Here is an 18776-nt window from a genome sequence, read left to right as displayed (position 1 = left end):
CTTTGCAAATCTCATCATCTACAGTGCATAACATCATCAAAAGATTCAGAGAAACTAGAGGAATCTCTGTGCTTATGGGACAAGGCCGAAGACCTTTATTGGATGCCCGTGGTCTTCGGGCCCTCACACGACACTGCATCACTCATCGGCATGATTGTGTCAATGACATTACTAAACGGGTCCAGGAATACTTCCAGAAACCACTGTCGGTAAACACAATCCGCCGTGCCATCTGCAGATGCCAACTAAAGCTCTATGATGCAAAAAGGAAGCGATATGTGAACATGGTCCAGAAGCGCCGTCGTGTCATGTGGGCCAAGGCTCATTTAAAATGGACTGTTTCAAAGTGGAAAAGTGTTCAATGGTCAGTCCAAATTTGACATTCTTGTTGGAAATCATGGACGCCGTGTCCTCTGGGCTAAAGAGGAGGGAGACCTTCCAGCGTGTTATCAGTGTTCAGTTCAAAAGCCAGCATCTCTGATGGTATGGGGGTGCATAAGTGCATTAATAAGCGCATACGGTATGGGGATAATTAATCATTAATTGAAGACATCGCCGAGTGACATTAATTCCCAGACTCTTGTCTCTCCTTAATGACTCTGATCAAACCATTGATCTTTTTCAACACAGGTCATTACTGTCTGCATCATTTATTCTGAAGTTGTCCCATAATTGCAGACTTTTTCATACCGACTTTTCTGACCTATAGAATAAGGTGTGAGCATTCATGTACATGTGAAATCAAACATTCTTCATTCTTATGGTGTATGTGCCATATGGTGCATGTTTGACACTCTGGCAAAATGCTAAACCAGCCAAATTTTACATGGGACCTCAAAGCAGAAAATGAAAAAGACACTAAAGATGCTTTAATAGCATTTAATAGTATTTATAATAATTAGTTACTTGTTTCTCAAATTATTATTACATCTTTAGTTATTAATTTGTGCAAAATTACAAGTAGACAGAGAAGACATTAAAAATTATTTGCCAACATTTAATCCCACGTTAACCAGAGTTAATTTAAGCATGGATTTAGTATATAATCTTATTTTAGAATTTTGCTCATTGTCGTTGTTTTTGCTGAACTTTTTAAATTATACAATACATATTAAAGTTTCTTTTTAAAAGTCCTTAATCATTTTGTAGTACTTTCAGTTACAGAACAGTTTCACTGCTGAAAACCAATACATGTATGTCAGTGTTATTGTGTTTGTTAATACTCTTCTGACAATAATTCGCACAAGATGGCAAAATCTTATACCAGAATTGTTTAGAACAATAATAGGTAGGTTTAGGTGTTGGGCTTTATGGTTACATTTAGGTTTGAATCATACGCTGTAGAATTTTGCCATTTCATATGAATTCTCATGATACTGGGTTAGCTATGTGCGTGTTAGCGTTTTCTGCGCTCCAATGTGATCCAGATGCCCTGCTCTGGTCGCAGTACCAGTTCGCCCAGTGGCCGGAGTTCCTCCCTCTTCTGACATGCCACTATGTTAAAGTAGCGCAGAATAAAAGCCAGAATAACCTTCTCCTCCATTATAGCAAACCGCTGACCTGAATACACACAAACATAAAACTGTGTGTTATTTTTGTTTATGTATATATGTATGTATGTATGTATATATATATATATATATATATATATATATATATATATATATACAGTCAAACCAAAATTTATTCAGAAACCTTGAACATTTTATTCATTAATACAGTTTATTCACTACAGTTTAAAAAAAAATGGTAATAAAATATGACAAGATCTCAGAGTTAAACTGTGTCAGAAAAAAAATTAATCTTAATTATGTCAGATAACACTTAAGCAAAACATGGTCAGGTCAAAGTGTCAGAATAATTTTTGGTTCCAAATTTTTAGCAGTTTTACTGGTAGTCCACTGTATGAAGAATCTTTGGGTATAATATGTCACAGTTTACTTTGCTATCCTCACTATTTGCTATTTTGCTATCCTCACTTACATAAATGAATATAGTGTCCTGCACCCACTAGTAAAAATATATCAAAAATGTCTGAATAATTTTTGGTTTGACTATATATATATATATATATATATATATATATATTTAAATAAAACTATGGAAAGCTAGAATAAGACATCACTAAAAAGTATGATGTTTGTGTGTAGGTCTCACCAATGCAGTTGCGAAGACCGGCAGAGAAAGGAAGGAAGGCATAAGGATGTCGACCGACACAATTGTCTGGCAGAAAGCGCTCAGGACGGAACTCTTCAGGGTCAGGGAAGAAGCGTGGGTCACGGTGAAGGGCATAAGTTATGACGATGGCATTTGCTCCTTTAGGGACTTTATAGCCATCTACAGAAGATACACACACACACATATCATGTCAGATGTCCATCCTTATAGTTTCTTAAAGGAAAAGCTCACCAAGATATTGTTTTTTAGAAAATAAATAAATAATGACAATATAATTATAATAACATTAACGTTGCTTCAAACGTGTATGCTGTTATTTTCTTCAGTGGAAAGCAAAATATTATGCCCTCATAATCTTCAGTCAAAATAACTTCCCCTCCCTTGTGCAATGACATCTCTTTTCTGACAAGTTTACTGGTGCGAGCATAGGACAACCCTTCACTCACACGAGATCACAGCAATAGCGAACCACAACCATCCAGTCAATTACAGATGGACAAAATCAAGTCCTGTACTACATTTTGTCTTGTTCGAGAAGCCGTTTCACTCTGATATACATAACAATAGAGATGAAAAGACCTCAGTTTCAATGGAAAAAAAACTTCAGTTTCATGCTGAATTTATTTTATTGACTAATGGATAGACAGAGCAAAATGAACATACTAAATACTAAACAGTGTAAATTAATGAAATACTCAATGCATGCATGACTTAAAGAATGAATGAATATGTGAGAAGACTAATAGAAGGAACTCACTGATCTGTGTATCCTCGCAGATGGTTCGGGCAAAAAATGGAACAGAGGGGAAGAGACGCAGAGACTCCTTTATCACACACTCCAGATAACGCAGTTTCTTCAGATCCTCTGTGTTAACAGGCCTCTCAGACTCGCCTGACACACACACATAGCAAAATTGTTCAAAGGGGTTCCAAGCTGTTTCAGGCTCACAACAAAGTTTAAAATATTCTAGATGTTTAACTGCATAATATGAAGCACAATTGGGCTTAACACACCAAAAACCTCAAATAGTTCTTGTTGTGCCTTTCTTTGGACTTCAGGATGGGAACCTAACAAGTGTACGGCCCAGTTCATGGCAGCCGCTGTAGTGTCATGACCCTGCAAAATGTTGCAAAAATGCTAATTGGAATCATGCCATCAGGATATAACAGCACTCTAACATGAAGATATTGTAACATTTCCTGCCTCAAACATAAAGGTGTCCACTTCCTCCTGGATATCTTTGTGAGTTAACTTTTTCCCATCTTCATCTGTTGTTTTCAACAGCATGTCCAAGAAAGCCCGTCTTTTCTTCATCCCCTGATCTGATTCACTGTCGGACTCAATGTAAGTGATGTACTCCGCCCTCTCATAAATCACCTGTGTGACAAGAAAAAAAACACAGGCGATCAGAATGCAGCCTTGACCAGAATTAATGTGGACAGATATCACATTGACACTCACACTCTCTGTGAAGGAGTGGAGGATCTTCAGACTACGGTTGTGTTCTCTGCCTTCGCCAAAATAGTTATACACAAAGTCAGGCCAGTACCAAGGCATCCTCTGGCGCCTGGTGATGATGTCACTCATTCTGCACCAATGAGAAAAAAAAGAGACTTGCAAGTAATGGACCCTTTTCTCAGACTGTGGCTGAATCCCAAATGGCACCCTAAACCCTCACGGTCTTCCTCTGAGTCCACACTTTCGTGACGTAATGCCGCTTTGACTGCCGGGTAGAGTCCTCTGCATAGCTCGCAAACTTGCGGGCTCAGCTGAAGTGCGCATCGAGGGCACATAGCGGGCTCGCGAGCACCCTTCTGAAACCTAAAATGATGAATGGGACACCCTACGGTCTCGTGGACTTAACGGACACGCGCACGCGGCAGCCATTGAAAGTCCACAAGACCGAAAGTGCATAGAAGTGTGCCATTTGGGATTTAGCCAATGATGACATGTTTCCACAATTATCAACATTGCAAATCTAGTACGTTTTTTCATATTTTCATTTTATTTTTGAATTAATATACATATATAGCTGTAAAGTTTGTCTTATATTACCTTGGCAGTAAATTACAAAAAATAAATTAACACTACTGCGAGGGTGTTACTAATATAACAGCTAAGGGGGTGATGGCAAATTTCACATCATTCTCTCTTCTGACCAACATAATAAATCTCTCAATATTTTTACCTCTTTTGGAAGGTCGTGGAAACACTATCATGGATTTTTCTTTTGATATTGGAGCAATTGTGAATACAAAAATTAGATTTGCTGTCATCTCACGTTCACCACTATAGAAGTTTATCCAACTATGACAACTTCTGAAATGTGAAAAGGGTCCATGGACTGATTAGAATAGCACTGTGATAGCCATGAGAGCAGAGGGCGATGGCACGAGTGTTAATAAGCGCTCCGCACCAGCCTCAAGTTACTCACAGAGGAGCTTGGAAGGATAAAAGGAGGAGCGATGACAGCGAAGGAAGAGAAGGATCAGGCCTGGACTTTACATTGTGTTTTGTTTATGGTTGTGCAGCAAACATCCGTGAGGTACTGCCGCTTTACTTTCGTTTTGTGTTTGTTTATTTTATTATTAAAGTGCGTAAAACGTTCGCCAGTTCCCGCCTCCTTCTTCCCTTATCAAATAACCCCGCCACAAGCACGCTACCTTGGATTAAAGTAGTTGAATTTAAAAAATGGAAAATAATAATTTTATATTCATTATATATACAAAAAAAATTGTTTATATATATCGTCCCCTTGGAATTATAAGGTTCTATTTGACATTTTTGTCAAAATTGAATTATTCACATAACTTATTTACATTATGTGATGTTTTTTGGGACTTTTTATTTAGAAAACAAAAAGGTTCTATCTACACAGTCGAATGTAATGCAAAAACTTTGAAGCTCTCTCAAAACTACTTGGAATACAGATAGAACCTTATAATTCCAATATATATATATATATATATATATATATATATATATATATATATTATTTAATAATTTAAGCTAGAATTATTTGAAGTGTTTTGAAACTTTTAGAACACTGACTGCAGACTATTTGATAAAAACACAGTAATCTGTTGCATGGCCTTTACTCTATTCAAACAGATAAATACACACAGTCATTTGCACAGTTACAAACCAGTATTGATTTGTACTCAGATGCACGGCCCTATATCTCTCTAGTATCCACCCTATATACCCCTGTCATATTAACATTAATAAATGTAAAAAAAAAAAAAACTACAACAAAAAAACACTTACTTGTACACACTGCGCACATACTCAGAGTCAAAGTTGCTCTGTGCATAGATCTTCTTTCCCATGGCAGTCTCTGAAATGCAACAAGATGTGCTGTGAAATTTGACCCTTGCTCCACATCCTCGAACAAATTATTTCGCATTGTCATCAGCACTAAAAACTAAAACCACCATAAACACACAAAAAAGGTGTCAATTAGTTGTGTCTAACATCAGTACAAAATGTATTTGTAAATGATCTACCCTGAATCATACATATCAGACTGTCAGTACCCATAGCCTGTTAACTGTCAGTGTCCTGGTAGCATGACACTTTGGGCACTTTTTTATTGACTTTTTTGTCTATCACCTATTTGAGTAATCATCATAATTTAGGTATCATTTGAAACCTTACTTGAAATTCATCCTGTGAAAATAGTTTTGAAATTGGACATTGCATTACCATGGAAACTGTACTTTAAAAACTTTTAGCAGGCTCAATTTTTGTGCTATCAACTATCAATTTGGATCACAGCTTGGTTAGACATGGCTTTGATTTTCTAGCAATTTTAGACTCCAAATTATTTTGTAAAATATATATTTTGTATAAAAAAAAAATTTGTTTGTACATTTGTTTTACAGTAAACTTGAAGTGCTTTCACTTCTGCATTGATCTGCTGAGTGTTTTCTTTATATGTTTAAAAAAAAGGGATGACAGTTTACAGGTTAAGGTTAAAGTGTAAACTGCCAGAGGATAAATTGCACTCAGAAAATCACACAAACCACAGATGATGTCAAGGGCGCAGAGAGTGATGTGGTTAAAGCAGTTGAAAGGCCCTTTTCCAGCTTGCTTCTCTAGTTTCTCTATGAGCACCTCCGCCTGCTCATTCATTACCTCAAGGAACTCCGTTAGTATAGAGAAATGAAATGTTGGAGTCAGCATCTTACGTCTGCGTCTCCACTTATCCCCAGTACTAATAGAAGGAAAAATAGAAGGGGATTTTAAACCTTTGACTGATATCCTTTATTTGAAATTAATGTATATATTTCATCATGAATTTATTCACTAATCTTCTTTATGGATAATTTGATAATTATTTGCAAAGGGACAATAATAAGATGTCTACTCTTTTATTAAGAGTTAGTAAACAGTTTACCTGGTGAGTAGTCCTGTTCCCAGCCATGGGTGCAGAAATTTGTATGCGTAGGCCTTGTCCATGTGAACAGGGTTGTTCAGCACTGTCTGTATAAGTGGTAGAATTTGCCAAAAACAACATATAAAACAAGTGAGGACTTGTAAAACTTTGTAATTAAATTTGTATTAGTGTTACCACAGGGTTAGAAGATATATTGAGTATTCATGAGGTGTCTGCAATGTAAGCATTTTGTTAGCAATATAAAATTAAGCAACATTTTGAATTTTGCATTAGGTTCCCTAAAGACTGTCATTTGACTAGTTTCACAAGCGTGAGACTATTTTAACAGCAAACATAAAGTATCCTGTGATTATTTTAAACTAGATTTGTACTGTATTTTGTTCCTTGCATTTTGAATCTACTTTGCAATAATGGCTGCTGAAATGAACTGAAATAATGGTTCCTCTGATCCAGAACCCAAAACTAGTCTATAATCTGTTTATACATTTTTCTTATCCTGTTGCTGATATGTGTGTCTTTGGTACACAGTGAATCTGTTTACACTTTACCACTTTAATATTTTACTGGAAATTCTCTGAATATTCTCTTCTGAACTTTAACACCTTATGTATTTCTTTGTACATAGATAGATAACATACAAATATTATCTTTTCCTGATATTTTATGCACACCTATCAAATTTGTTGTGCCGTCAGATAAGTTCACTCACCAAGGTTATCTTCATCGCACATATTGTGAAATATACTGATTCTAGGCCAGACTCTGACCATAACAGGTGGGTGGGTGTGTGTGTGTGTGTGTGTGTGTGTCTGTGTGTCTGTGTGTGTGTGTGTGTGTGTGTCTTTCCGTCTACATGCAAGTGGACAATACCTCAATAGTCTCAGCATGAAATAAGATGAGAAATGGGACAGGTCCAATCCATAATTTAAGCAGAGGAGAATTCCGGAATTCATTTGTGTAGCCAACCAACTGACAAAAGAAATCTGAAAGACAGTTTTCAACTTTTTTACACAAAAAAGTTTAAATGCATTTGAAGGGTTACTTTAAGTCAAGTGCAACTGACATTGTTGACAGTAACATGGACATAAACTTTTTATGTTACAATTTATAGAGACTGGGAGCAGTTCTCATATAGGAATGTTGTCACAATTATTACTAGATATTTCAACTATAAGGTTTGTGTAAGTCCAATTATCGCACAAGCTTATGCAAAATATTTACTATATAGTAAAAATGTGACACCTAGTCACAGGCTTACTTTTAAAATATGGTGGGGGAAACTGTAAATTTTAGATGTTTTGACTGGTTATCATTTCTTTTATTTTTTCCCCAGTTTTTACAGTGCATTAGTACAGCTTCATTACTTGACATGTCATATCAATTACTCATTTGGTTGCTCTCATCCTCTTATAATTTATTTTTAAATGCAATGTATAAATTATGTTTGTATTTTTATTGGCCTGGTTATAGCAGATTAAAGTAAATGACCTAAAGATGCAGGGAGTAAAGGAAAATGGACCGATATAAATCTCCTCTTACCTCCCGCATTCGATTTAAACTGCAGAGCGTTCCCAATGAATGGGTATGTGTTTCCAATGCCCGGGATGGGCTTCAACTCTTTCCAGTTGTGCAGGTAGTTTTTCAGCAGCTGGTAGGTGATATATGTCAAGAGAACAACGCATACTGCCGCGGCCACAAACCCAAAAGTATACACACCGAAAAACATGACCATCTTGAGAGCGAGATGCACGGTGAGTCGCCCGTGTCTCTATCACTATCAGCTCTCCAGTTCATAGTGAATCTACTGGACTTTGGATCATCCTGACAATAATTCTGCAAGCGCTGTTACAACCCACTGAAATTGCTAAAGAAGTGCAGAACCGTTCAAAATCAAAATGTCCTCTGAAATTATGAAATTAAGAAATTTCCAAAGAACTTTTGGAAGGACTACAACTGACATGTACTGTAGTAGCATAGTGTTTGGAATTAATGACAATAGACAAGTGTCATGAAATAATAATTTGTAGAGATCTGCCAGAAGAAGCAGCCATGATGAATAACTGATTTGTACAGAGGCATCTGATGACCAAACTAAATTGCAATGTGCGAATTTAAAAATCAAGTGTTCACATCACAATGCAGGTTTTTAGTGAACCATACTCAGACCACCTCCCGAGATGCTCTCTCTTCAGTTCGCTGATCGTTTGCTGTGATCATAGGAGCCAAAAATACAGCGAACCGTGCTCAGACCCCTGAAAAGAACTAAGTGTAAAAACACGTTTAAGGGTGTGTTCACACTTGTTGATAGCACACGTAGGCCTAAATCACGGAGACGTCCAAATGATCTCTGCATTTACATCTGCAAGATGTATTTTTTAGAGTCTTCGCTTATCTGTAATGTCTCTAAGGTGTTTCCTGTCAGATGTTAAATAGACATTTAGAAAATGTCTTTAAAATGTTTATGATTTAGAATGTGTGTAAAACTGCTTTTTCTAAGATGTTTATCAGATGTTTATGCACAACAGATGTTTTCCAGATTAAGTGCTCTTTAGCAGACATCTTAGAGACATGTCGGCGTGTTCTTTTCGGGTTCTTTGGGTTTAGACCAAAACAGAAAATTATACATTCCTGGTTCGCTTAGCATTCATACTCTCATTTTTAACAAGATACAAACAAACAAAAAAGGCTTTTATGATGTATGTTTTCAATGTCTTCACTGTTACTTTTCCTGTGTAGCCTACATGTAAGCAGCTTTCTCTACAGTAAATGAGATTATAACATTATTCTCCGATGCTGATGTACAGTTCAAACATTAAATCTGAGATAGACATAACTTTCCTTAACTTTATATCACGGCTGTGCTGCAGTACTGGGGTTTCCCTCAATACGTCATACTCCAGGATTCCACTGTCGTCAGGACATATAGAACGCTTAACTTATCTTTATAGACTATAAATACATAAAGTCCACCAAACACGCACATCATTGAGGATGTAGGCTATAGGCTACAGGCAAGCAGGTTGACTCAGAATATGGACGCAACGTGAAATACTGGCATAAAGTTGGCATGACATTGGACAGTCAATATTAGGGATCATCTCTAAAGTTGCACATGAGATTTCTAACTTCAATAGCATTTGAAGAGAATTACTTACAGTCATAAAACCAACTGTAAAGTGTTCATGTAGATTTCAGGTATGATGCACACCTTGATATTGAATAAAATAAACTGTCAAGTCATATGCACAAATCATTATATATTTCACTTAGCCTACTGTATGCTCATACACAAAATATACCATAATTTAAAGCTCTAGTATTTGAAGAGAATGAATTACAGTCTGTAAAGTGTTCATGTAGGTGTGATGCACAACTTTTAGACTGTTGATAATAAATATGAACTCATGCTGTAGTAAAAAAAAAAAAAAAAAAGTAATATTTACACGATATGAGTTTATTTTATTAAATATCAAAAATCTACCCTATACCATAATTTTAGATTGTTGATATTAAAATAAATAGAAGCTCATGCAGTAGTAAAACATTAGCAATTATTTTATTTATTTTATTAAATATAAAAAATCTGCATCATGCCTGACCCCTACACGAGCACATTACAGTTTATGACTGTAAGTCATTATCTTCAAATGATATTGAAGTTAGAAATGTGTACACCAATGTCGTATGTAACTTTAGAGACGGTCCCTAAGTTTGCGAATATGAACCATCCAATGTCAAACCAACTTTATGCCAGTATTTCACTAGGAAACAGTGTCAAACTTTGCACATTACATCCATATTCTGAGACAACCTGCTTGCCTGTAGCCTATATAGTATAGTAGGGTATAAGTGTGCGTTTGGTGGTCTTTTATATCTTTTTTTATATCTTATCTTTTTAGACCGTATTTAGTCTAAAAAGATAAGTTGAGCGTTCGATATGTCCCGAAGACAGGGGAATCCTGGAGTATGACCTATTGAGGGAAACCCCAGTACTGCAGCACAGCTGCGATATAAAGTTAAGGAAAGTTATAGGTCTATCTCAGATTTAACGTTTGAACTGTACATCAGCATCGGGGAATAACGTTATAATCTCGTTCACTGTAGAGAAAGCTGCTTACATGTAGGCTACACAGGGAAAGTAAATGTAAACAACTTTTGTGTCTTTATCAGCTGTTCTGCATATATACTGTCCCTGATAATCATCACACATGCACTTACTGCTTGCTCCATTAATGTAAATCCGTTTTAATGAATGAAATGAATGACTCTGCTCTGCTCGTCAACACGCGTTTGCACCACCTGCTGGTGAGGTCGACTAACAGCAGATGGAGATTGTGCTCGGTACTCTACTGCTTTTTCTTGCAGTTCCCGGATGTGAAATGTTTGAACAATGGAATTTGTGGACGCGAAATAAAATGCATATGTAGTGCAATTCAAGATGCTTTTTGTTTCAAAAACATAGCCTATGGCATTATTTTCCTTCCATACAAATATAGAAACATATTTGGATTCTTGCCAAATGAGATCTCATTTATATATCTAGTTTTTAAGCATACCTTTTTAAAAAAATAATTAAAGCGAAATGAACAGCCACAATAATGATTAGGTAATCACAAAACTGCGCACATGCTTTTTTTTATGGTAAAAAGATAGGCCTAAATACCCGAGGCCTTCTGTTTGCTCTCTTATTTCAAAGGCATATTAGAAGAGAGCAGCAGACGCAAAAACACTGAGAACATAGCCTGCGTCAACGTATATGGCAGCAGTTTTACAATTAATCATTTTTACTTCTTTTTCGTGTTGAGACGATTGTGAAATTTTAAAACTCGATAAAGTTGTGGCTGTAATTTAGTAACTTTGAGAGGGTGTCTGGATTTAATAGCTAACGTGTGAATACGGTATTAAAATATTGATATAGTTTATCTATCTACGTGCATGTAAAGCATAACGTGAAGTTTGGGTATGTAATGCTATCATATAACTTTCCTCCATCATTAAAACATGACAAAAGAAAGTTCTAGGTTGCCAGGATACGGCCACCGTAGTTGCAGTTATTCAGCTCTGCACAAGAGGGAGGCATTGTCCTCGTGAAAGTCCTGTTGGGTCGCCAGGAACAGACAAGCGCATTCCATAGCATGTTTTGGTTTGTTTTATCATTCGTACATGTTTATCATAAATGATAAAATATTTATTTTTAAATGTACCATTTTAAATAATGTCAGCATTAACTAAACTAGCTAAATTATTATATTATAGGCCTACTTTATTTTATATTATATCCTGTAACAGTAATAATCGTATTGTTTGTACTTACCTCTTCTGTTAGACTTAAAGTTGAGCGCATTGCCTAGGAACGGGTAAGTTGGACTAATCCCGGGTACAGGTTTTAGTTCTCTCCATTTATGCAAATAATCTTTAAACAACTGATATGTTGTGAAAATCAACACAAGTAAAAGTGAGACAAATATTACCAATCCGTTCAACAGTTCACGAACTTCCACATTCATTTTGATGTTTTGTTATATGTGTAGTGTAGTGGGTTTTCAGAGCTCCTCGCCTGAAAATGTGGTAGGCTACACCCCCCTTAAGACATGGGACGTGCTTAGGGTTTCAAATACACAAAACGTATTTGTTTGTTGTTTATTCTGCAAAATGATTTGACCACAATTTTTATTTATTTAATCTTTCATGAAAAAAAAAAAAAAACACTCATTATTTATATATATATATATATATATATATATATATATATATATATATATATAAACTGTATATGAATAAAATGTTAAGTAGCATTTTTGAATTTCAAAGCATGTGCCTAGAGAAACAGACAAAAATAAAAATCTACCAAGTAAACAATCTACTGAGTAAAGAAATGACCACTAGGTGGCTGCATTGTACAAAAAAAAAAAAAAAAAACAATTAGTTGGCATTCTACTCATACATAAGCTTCTTTCTTAGCGAAAACATTGACATTTTGACAGTGTTTAGCATTAACACTGATTTTAAATACAAACAAAGTGCAACATTTATCATCAGTTTTTTTTTTTTTTTTTACTAATTACCCCTTCTCAGGCTGAAACAATGAAACAATAAAATAATTAGTACCTGCCAACATGCCAAAAATACTCAACTTACAAAAACGTATCCCCCTCTGCTGTAATTTGGTGGATTTAAAACTATTAATAAACTCATGAGGGAAAATTAATTAATGATAAAAATTAATATATTTTTAGTTCCTTGATCCTTGAAAGTGATTGCTAAATACATAGGTCCTATTTTACCTTTTATTGTGGCTCTGATGGCAGTGGCCAGCAAATGGCCAGATTAAATTGCATCGTTATGGTTACAAATGCTAGTTTGTGTAAAAGGATCTCTTTGGGCATAAGGAAATAGCACCTAAGACAGATTGGGCCTTATTGCATCTGCCCAAGTGTCTAGTTTGGAGTTGTAAATGGATTATGGTATTATAGTTACTAAAGACGATAAAAAAAAAAAAAAAAAAAAAAAAGGTAATGAAACTTCTCATGTGAGCACAGTAAATTTATCTGTTTAAAATAATTTGTCAGGTCACATTTGGTAGCTTCCTTGCAAAGCCATTGGATGCAACTTCTGGTAGGTGACATGGTCTGCAGGATTTGAAAGGAACCAGTGCTCCACCTTATCTGACCTGAAAATTCTTTTAAACTGTACATGTGTTAAGAAATGTTAAAGTGATGGAACAGAGAATCCAAGTAAGGACTGTAGTACAAATATTGAGGACCTGGCACAAAATAAACATTATGGAAAAATAATTTCTAATTAACCTTGTTGGAAGAGGCTAATGCTGAGCGGAGTTTCTGATGAAAAGCTGGGATACGTTCCCTGTGTAAAGGCCAGTAGAGAACACAGCGAGGTTTCAACATGCCACGACGAAGATACAGAGAGCGGTTCAAATTGTAATCAGTTACATCTTGCAAGAAAATCAGAATCAGGGAGTCACGATTGTTCTCCATTACCTGGTGAAGTGCATGATGTGCTTTGAATCTGCAGAGAAAGAAGGAGAAAGTGTAAATACTTCTGAACTGTTGAATTGGCTAAAATACCTGTGCATTTCAGTAACTTGCTAAAAAAAAAAGGAAGCTTGTGTTTGGTGAATATGTGAGGTGTTTCTTTCAGGATCCGAATCTATACCTTAAAGAACTTAAACTGGTCAGTGGTTTGCATTTAACTAATGGTGACTAAATATTATTGTAGGTATGCCTTTTGAATAATTTAGAGATAGAAAGAGTAATTTTACTTACTGCCTACACCATGGATCCTTTAAAAGCATTTCTGTGATAACAAAAATGATCTTCCTGGATTGTCCCATGTTTTCAATAATGGTGTTAAGTTGAGAAAAGCCAGGTATTGCATCTCTGTCTTCAAGGAAAAAATTAAAATTTTCATCCTCTAGGGGGAGCAAGCTTCGTTCCACCCATGGTCTGTCCTTAGCAGTGTGAATGATATAAGCATCATACACATATCTACCTTCAGTAACGCTTTCATCCTTCGGCGACCCCAGCATACGGTTTACTATTATGTTCCAGAAGAACTGGATTCTCCATCCCTGGAAGTGCACCAGAAAAGCTGTAAATAACAACATTAAAACTGCTGTGCTAGTCATGATGTACAGTGCCTTAAAAGGTGTCATATCCTTGCAGGACAATGGGTCAAAGTACATGACGGAGCGGTTAAAGTAGGCATTTGGGGTATTGCAGATGTAACTTTGCGGAAATCCAGGAACGCTTGCATTGGTTGAGTTAAGCCACTCGGAAAACCACAGGATGCTCTCGCAGGTGCAGTCAAAGGGGTTGCGGTCCATGTAAAGTTCTGTCAGGTTGGACAACGGCACACCAAACGTGGCACGTTGGACGGACGTTATAAGGTTCTTTTGAAGATGCAAATACTTTAAAGACTGTAGGTCATCAAAAACAGAGGCATGCAGTTGATCCAAGAGATTACCACGGAGACTTAGCTCATGTAACTCAGAGAAGCCACGCAAAGCATCAAGTGGAATCTCATCTAGGCCATTGTAATCCAGATCCAGAACAGACAGTTTTGTGGCATCCTTGAGGAAAAACACTGGACCACCAGGGTTGGCCGTCTTCCACAACCTAGCCAAGTTGTTGTGCTGCATTTTCAGCACTTTCAGATGATACAGCCCTCTCAGCATGCCATCATTTATGTTTGCAATATTGTTATTACTGAGATCTAGAACTGTGATGTTGACTAGTGGCCTGAATGGAGATGGTTCAATATCTAGGGTCCCTTTTAGGGCACGACCTAGCTTTAGAGTCCTCAACGTAGGGACATGGATGAATGACGTATTTGTAAGGGAAATACTTTGCTGGTTTATAGACATGTCAATCTCTTTAATGCTAGTTAGGCCCTCAAACTCATCCCCTCTCAACTGCTGATTAATGAAGTTTCGGCCAAGTAGGAGTGTAGTGAGGTTGCCCAAACTTGAGAAGGCACCAGGCCCCAACTTGTTTATACCCATGGCTGTAAGATTAAGAGTCTCAAGGAGTGGTGATTCTTGCAGAGAAGCAAAGGTTTTGTTTGTGACTGTTTTCAACCCTGTGCTGCTCCAACTTAAATCCAGTGTCTTCAGGTGCAGAAGTCCAGAGAAGGTGTGCTCTGTTATCTCTCGGAATGCAGTATTTGCCATACACAGATGCTCCAATTGGACTAAATGGTGAAATGAGAAGTCTTCAATAATTGGCAAGGATGATGTATGACTCTTAATCAGTGCTTTCTGCAGGTTAAGCTGCCTCAGGTTTCCCAGTCCACTGAAGGTGTCCTTAGTTAGGTGTCTAAGGGAGTTATGCTCCAGGGATAAAAATTCCAGTCGGGGAAACCACTGAAAGGCACCATCAGCAATCTTAGACATTGTGTTGTAGCTGAGGTCAAGCACTGTGATGTTAGTCTTGTCTAGACCTTTAAAAGTCGTGTCTGAGAGTGTCACCTGGAAAGTGTTCTTAAGGGAAAGGTTTCGCAAGGCTGTGCCAGCAAGTTCTTCACAAAGATTAGTGGTAAACTGAGTGCTGAGCCTGCTCCAATCCAGAACCAAGTCAGATAGTCTAGAAATAGCCTGGAAACAGCCATTCTCGACCTGAGTTAACAAAAAAAATGAAAAAGAATGGTGAGAATGGTAGAGCTAAACCAGGTTCAAGAAACTACACTTTTTTAGCAAGACATTAAGTTTGTTTACATGCACAGTTATAATCCAAGCTACAGAGGGTTTTTGCATAGTGAAGCAACAGTCTCACCTCTCTGTCCAAGTATTCATGGCAGCGCATAATCTAATATTTGTAGGATTAACCATGCACGCATGTCATCTTTCGTGGCAACTTTAGTCTGATTAGTGTGTATACATGTTTTACAAAGTCAAGCTACAATCACATTATCTAGGTCTATTATTACAATTGCCTGCCTTTTATTTTAAGTTTAGTTCAAATTGCATCTGTTTTTTTAATAGTCTCATGTTACACAAGCACTTGGTAATATACACTTCATAAGTTAGCAGTAATCAGTCTCAAAATTAGTTATTCAATATTATTTCATCATGAAAACATCACAGCAAAGTCCAATTCTCTGAGCACTAAAGATAGAAACATCGTCCCAACAGCTTTCCAAGAAAGATAAGGGTAAATGTGAGTAAACACACTGTGGTAAACATGTATGGTAGAGTCTGAAATTCTGAAAGAGTTTTTATACATAGATTCTGATGTGCAGTCAGTGAAAGTAACCTGACATGTGTCAGATTCTGTTCCTCTTACCTTCTTAAGAGACAGAGACGAGAGTATCAGAACCCGAAATGCAGAGGAATTACTTAGGAATGAGAAGTCATTCTTTTGCAGTGCAGAAATTTCATTTCCAGAAAGAATAAGGGTCACCAGGTTTGGCAGCTGAGGTTGTGTGCCCAGTTTAGCAGATTTCAGTTTGTTTCGAGATACATCCAACCATGTCAAATTCTACATAGGGAGGAAATGTTAATGAAATGTATTATCTATACGACCATAACAGACTGGAAAATGTTATTTCTGGTTAAAGGCCATAGCAAGAAATCAGTAATTGGTTTATCCAGGTTAGTCAGAATTTTAATACTGGTGCATCCTTATACCAATAAAAACAGGCAAGAGAGGTAGGGGTAGAGTGTCTTAATTGTGGACAAACCATTGAGATTGCAGACAGTATTTTCAGTTATTAAATTATTATCATTCAGAGGTGACAGTACTGACCATATCTTTTCAAACGCTCATAACGTAACCCATCCCTCTATGCAAATATTAGTGGTAGATAACAGTTTTCTAGCTGATTATGCTTTAAACATAACTCATAAATAATTAAATAAAAAAAAAAAAAGTAAATAAAAAGACACATCAAACTTTTGATTGCATTTCATATTTTTTCCCTGTGTGGGAAAATGTGTCTTCATAAACATACCTTTAGAACAGAGAAAGGCTCCCCTTGTAGCTTCAGCCTATTGCCAGACAGGTCAAGTCGCATCAAATGAAAACAGTTTTTCAGGACTTTCTCATTCATCAAATACACTTCATTGTGTTGCACATTAAGAATTTGCAGGTGTGGCAGAGAAAGACATAGATCCTTTTCTATGGCAGTTAAAGAGTTGTAGCTGGCATCTACATTCACCAGATTCGAGTACAAAAGCAAGGAAGACAGATTTTTTAGTCTATTGTGAGACACATCCAATGTGGTGATATTTTTGGGTAAATTCGTTGGAACTACATCCAGATTCATATGACTACAGTCTGCTTTGGCATTTTCAATCGTACATGTTGACCTGTGTGGATATGCAGAGCCTGCACAGTGGGCATGGAAGCAAGTGTAGAACAGGGGCAACAGTATGAGTTTCATCAGTTCCATATATTTTCCTTTCTTCCAAGCTTTTTCCCCCAAGTTAAACTGTAATAAACATAACAATATTGTTGACAACAATATTTAATTCACAAAATATTAGCTTACCTATAGACAATACAACTTGGTACCTTAGAAAAGATCTAAAGAAGACCAGGGAAGTTAAAACCTCAGGATAAGTGTATTCTTATGTCTGGTTGGGTCAGGTTGTCACATTGGTAATTTTATACAACACAAAATAATCAACTACTTACTTCAATTAATGTTATATTTTATGGTGCCTGTTCCATTTTTGCTGTTTCATTAGTTATGTTTTGCTTTATAGCTGTTTGCTGATAAAAGTCTTTAAATTGCATACTGTAATGCTGTTTAAATGCATGCATTATACTTATGAAATACTATGTATTTAAAGTATTTATATTTCAGAAAATGTATGAAAGATTTTCAAAGCAAATACTTACAACTAGCCCTCCACTCTTTACCATTAAAGAATTCTACATCTCAGGAAAGTTATAACAACAAAATAACTGTTTAGACTCTTTCCAAAACTGGTAACATGATGCTGCACATGAACGCATTAATTTGAGAAAAAGTACTGCAGTTGACGTACTTAGCATGCGTTCATTGATCATGGACTTACTTGAACTCTGACGATCTAATTTCCCACGTTCAGCTCAAATATCCGCATGGTTAAGTGATTACAAAGTGAAGCAACTCAAGTCAGTCTTCTTGTATAGCCATATAGTCTTTGCATGGGGGAAAATAATCTTCAGCAGGGAACAATTCCTCTTTCTTAAGAAGTGAAACAAACTAACAGAGAGGCGGATCCTCTACGCAGACGTGTCCTAGATATCAAATTTCGTAAGATTCTCAGATTCGACAGCGAGGTCAAGTGTTTAATCATACATATAAAATATATGCCAGATATTAAATTTTCCCCTCATGATTTAAATGCATTTTTGATCATGTTGCAAAACCCTTCATGACAATTGCAATCTAATCTTCTATTTCATCTGTCAGCGACTAAGATATACCAAAACAGCTTCCTCGTGTTGTCATACGAACGTGCGATTAATTTCATATCACTTCTGCTTTTTTCTAATATAGTTTTCCCCCTCAATATGTTTTATTGGCCTCCCAAAAGAAAAATAGGAAGTGAGAAAACTGAAGGGATTTTCCCTTTTTTTTCCCCTCAGAACATTCGCTGCAGACTCTCGAACTTTTGTGAAAACGTAATTGCAATAATTATTTTTTAGTTTAATTACAATATTTATTAATTAAAAAAAAAAAAAAAAAAAC

At 36.4% G+C, this 18776-nt stretch overlaps 2 protein-coding genes across 4 annotated transcripts; both read right to left on the bottom strand.

The window, feature by feature from the left end:
* Positions 1-865: 865 nt before the first annotated feature.
* On the bottom strand, positions 866-12120 carry LOC127512551 (cytochrome P450 4V2). 2 transcript variants are annotated; one of them, XM_051893561.1, is made up of 11 exons: positions 11893-12120; positions 7449-7561; positions 6579-6664; positions 6205-6395; positions 5447-5516; positions 3641-3767; positions 3383-3556; positions 3193-3295; positions 2936-3070; positions 2158-2337; positions 866-1560 (listed from the first exon to the last, which is right to left on the bottom strand). In XM_051893561.1, the coding sequence occupies exons 1-11, from the start codon at positions 12083-12085 to the stop codon at positions 1397-1399; spliced, it is 1536 nt and encodes a 511-aa protein (XP_051749521.1). In that variant the 5' UTR covers positions 12086-12120; the 3' UTR covers positions 866-1396. The 2 variants fall into 2 exon arrangements, with proteins under 2 accessions (XP_051749521.1, XP_051749511.1); XM_051893551.1 differs by lacking the exon at positions 11893-12120 and adding an exon at positions 8118-8380.
* Positions 12121-13051: 931 nt separating this feature from the next.
* tlr3 (toll-like receptor 3) lies at positions 13052-18337 on the bottom strand. 2 transcript variants are annotated; one of them, XM_051893538.1, is made up of 4 exons: positions 18118-18326; positions 16379-16573; positions 13862-15711; positions 13052-13604 (listed from the first exon to the last, which is right to left on the bottom strand). In XM_051893538.1, exons 3-4 carry the CDS (start codon positions 15487-15489, stop codon positions 13376-13378), a joined length of 1857 nt encoding a protein of 618 aa, XP_051749498.1. In that variant the 5' UTR covers positions 15490-15711; positions 16379-16573; positions 18118-18326; the 3' UTR covers positions 13052-13375. The 2 variants fall into 2 exon arrangements, with proteins under 2 accessions (XP_051749498.1, XP_051749488.1); XM_051893528.1 differs by lacking the exon at positions 13052-13604 and adding an exon at positions 17046-17525 and having other exon boundaries at positions 13858-15711; positions 18118-18337.
* Between the last annotated feature and the right edge of the window lie 439 nt (positions 18338-18776).

This window comes from Ctenopharyngodon idella, chromosome 1 (assembly GCF_019924925.1).
Source record: "Ctenopharyngodon idella isolate HZGC_01 chromosome 1, HZGC01, whole genome shotgun sequence".
In the NCBI taxonomy this organism is placed as follows: domain Eukaryota; kingdom Metazoa; phylum Chordata; class Actinopteri; order Cypriniformes; family Xenocyprididae; genus Ctenopharyngodon; species Ctenopharyngodon idella.
This window is presented reverse-complemented; position numbering and strand designations above follow the sequence as displayed.

Coding starts and splice junctions, on each gene's coding strand:
- LOC127512551 (XM_051893561.1), bottom strand. CDS start 12,085: ATGAATGTGGAAGTTCGTGAACTGTTGAACGGATTGGTAATATTTGTC. Junction 2,338..2,935: donor CTGCGAGGATACACAGATCA/GTGAGTTCCTTC, acceptor TATCTTCTGTAG/ATGGCTATAAAGTCCCTAAA. Junction 1,561..2,157: donor CGGTCTTCGCAACTGCATTG/GTGAGACCTACA, acceptor GTGTGTATTCAG/GTCAGCGGTTTGCTATAATG.
- tlr3 (XM_051893528.1), bottom strand. CDS start 17,486: ATGGAACTGATGAAACTCATACTGTTGCCCCTGTTCTACACTTGCTTC. Junction 16,574..17,045: donor AGCCTTTCTCTGTTCTAAAG/GTATGTTTATGA, acceptor CTCCCTATGTAG/AATTTGACATGGTTGGATGT. Junction 15,712..16,378: donor CGTCTCTGTCTCTTAAGAAG/GTAAGAGGAACA, acceptor TTGTTAACTCAG/GTCGAGAATGGCTGTTTCCA.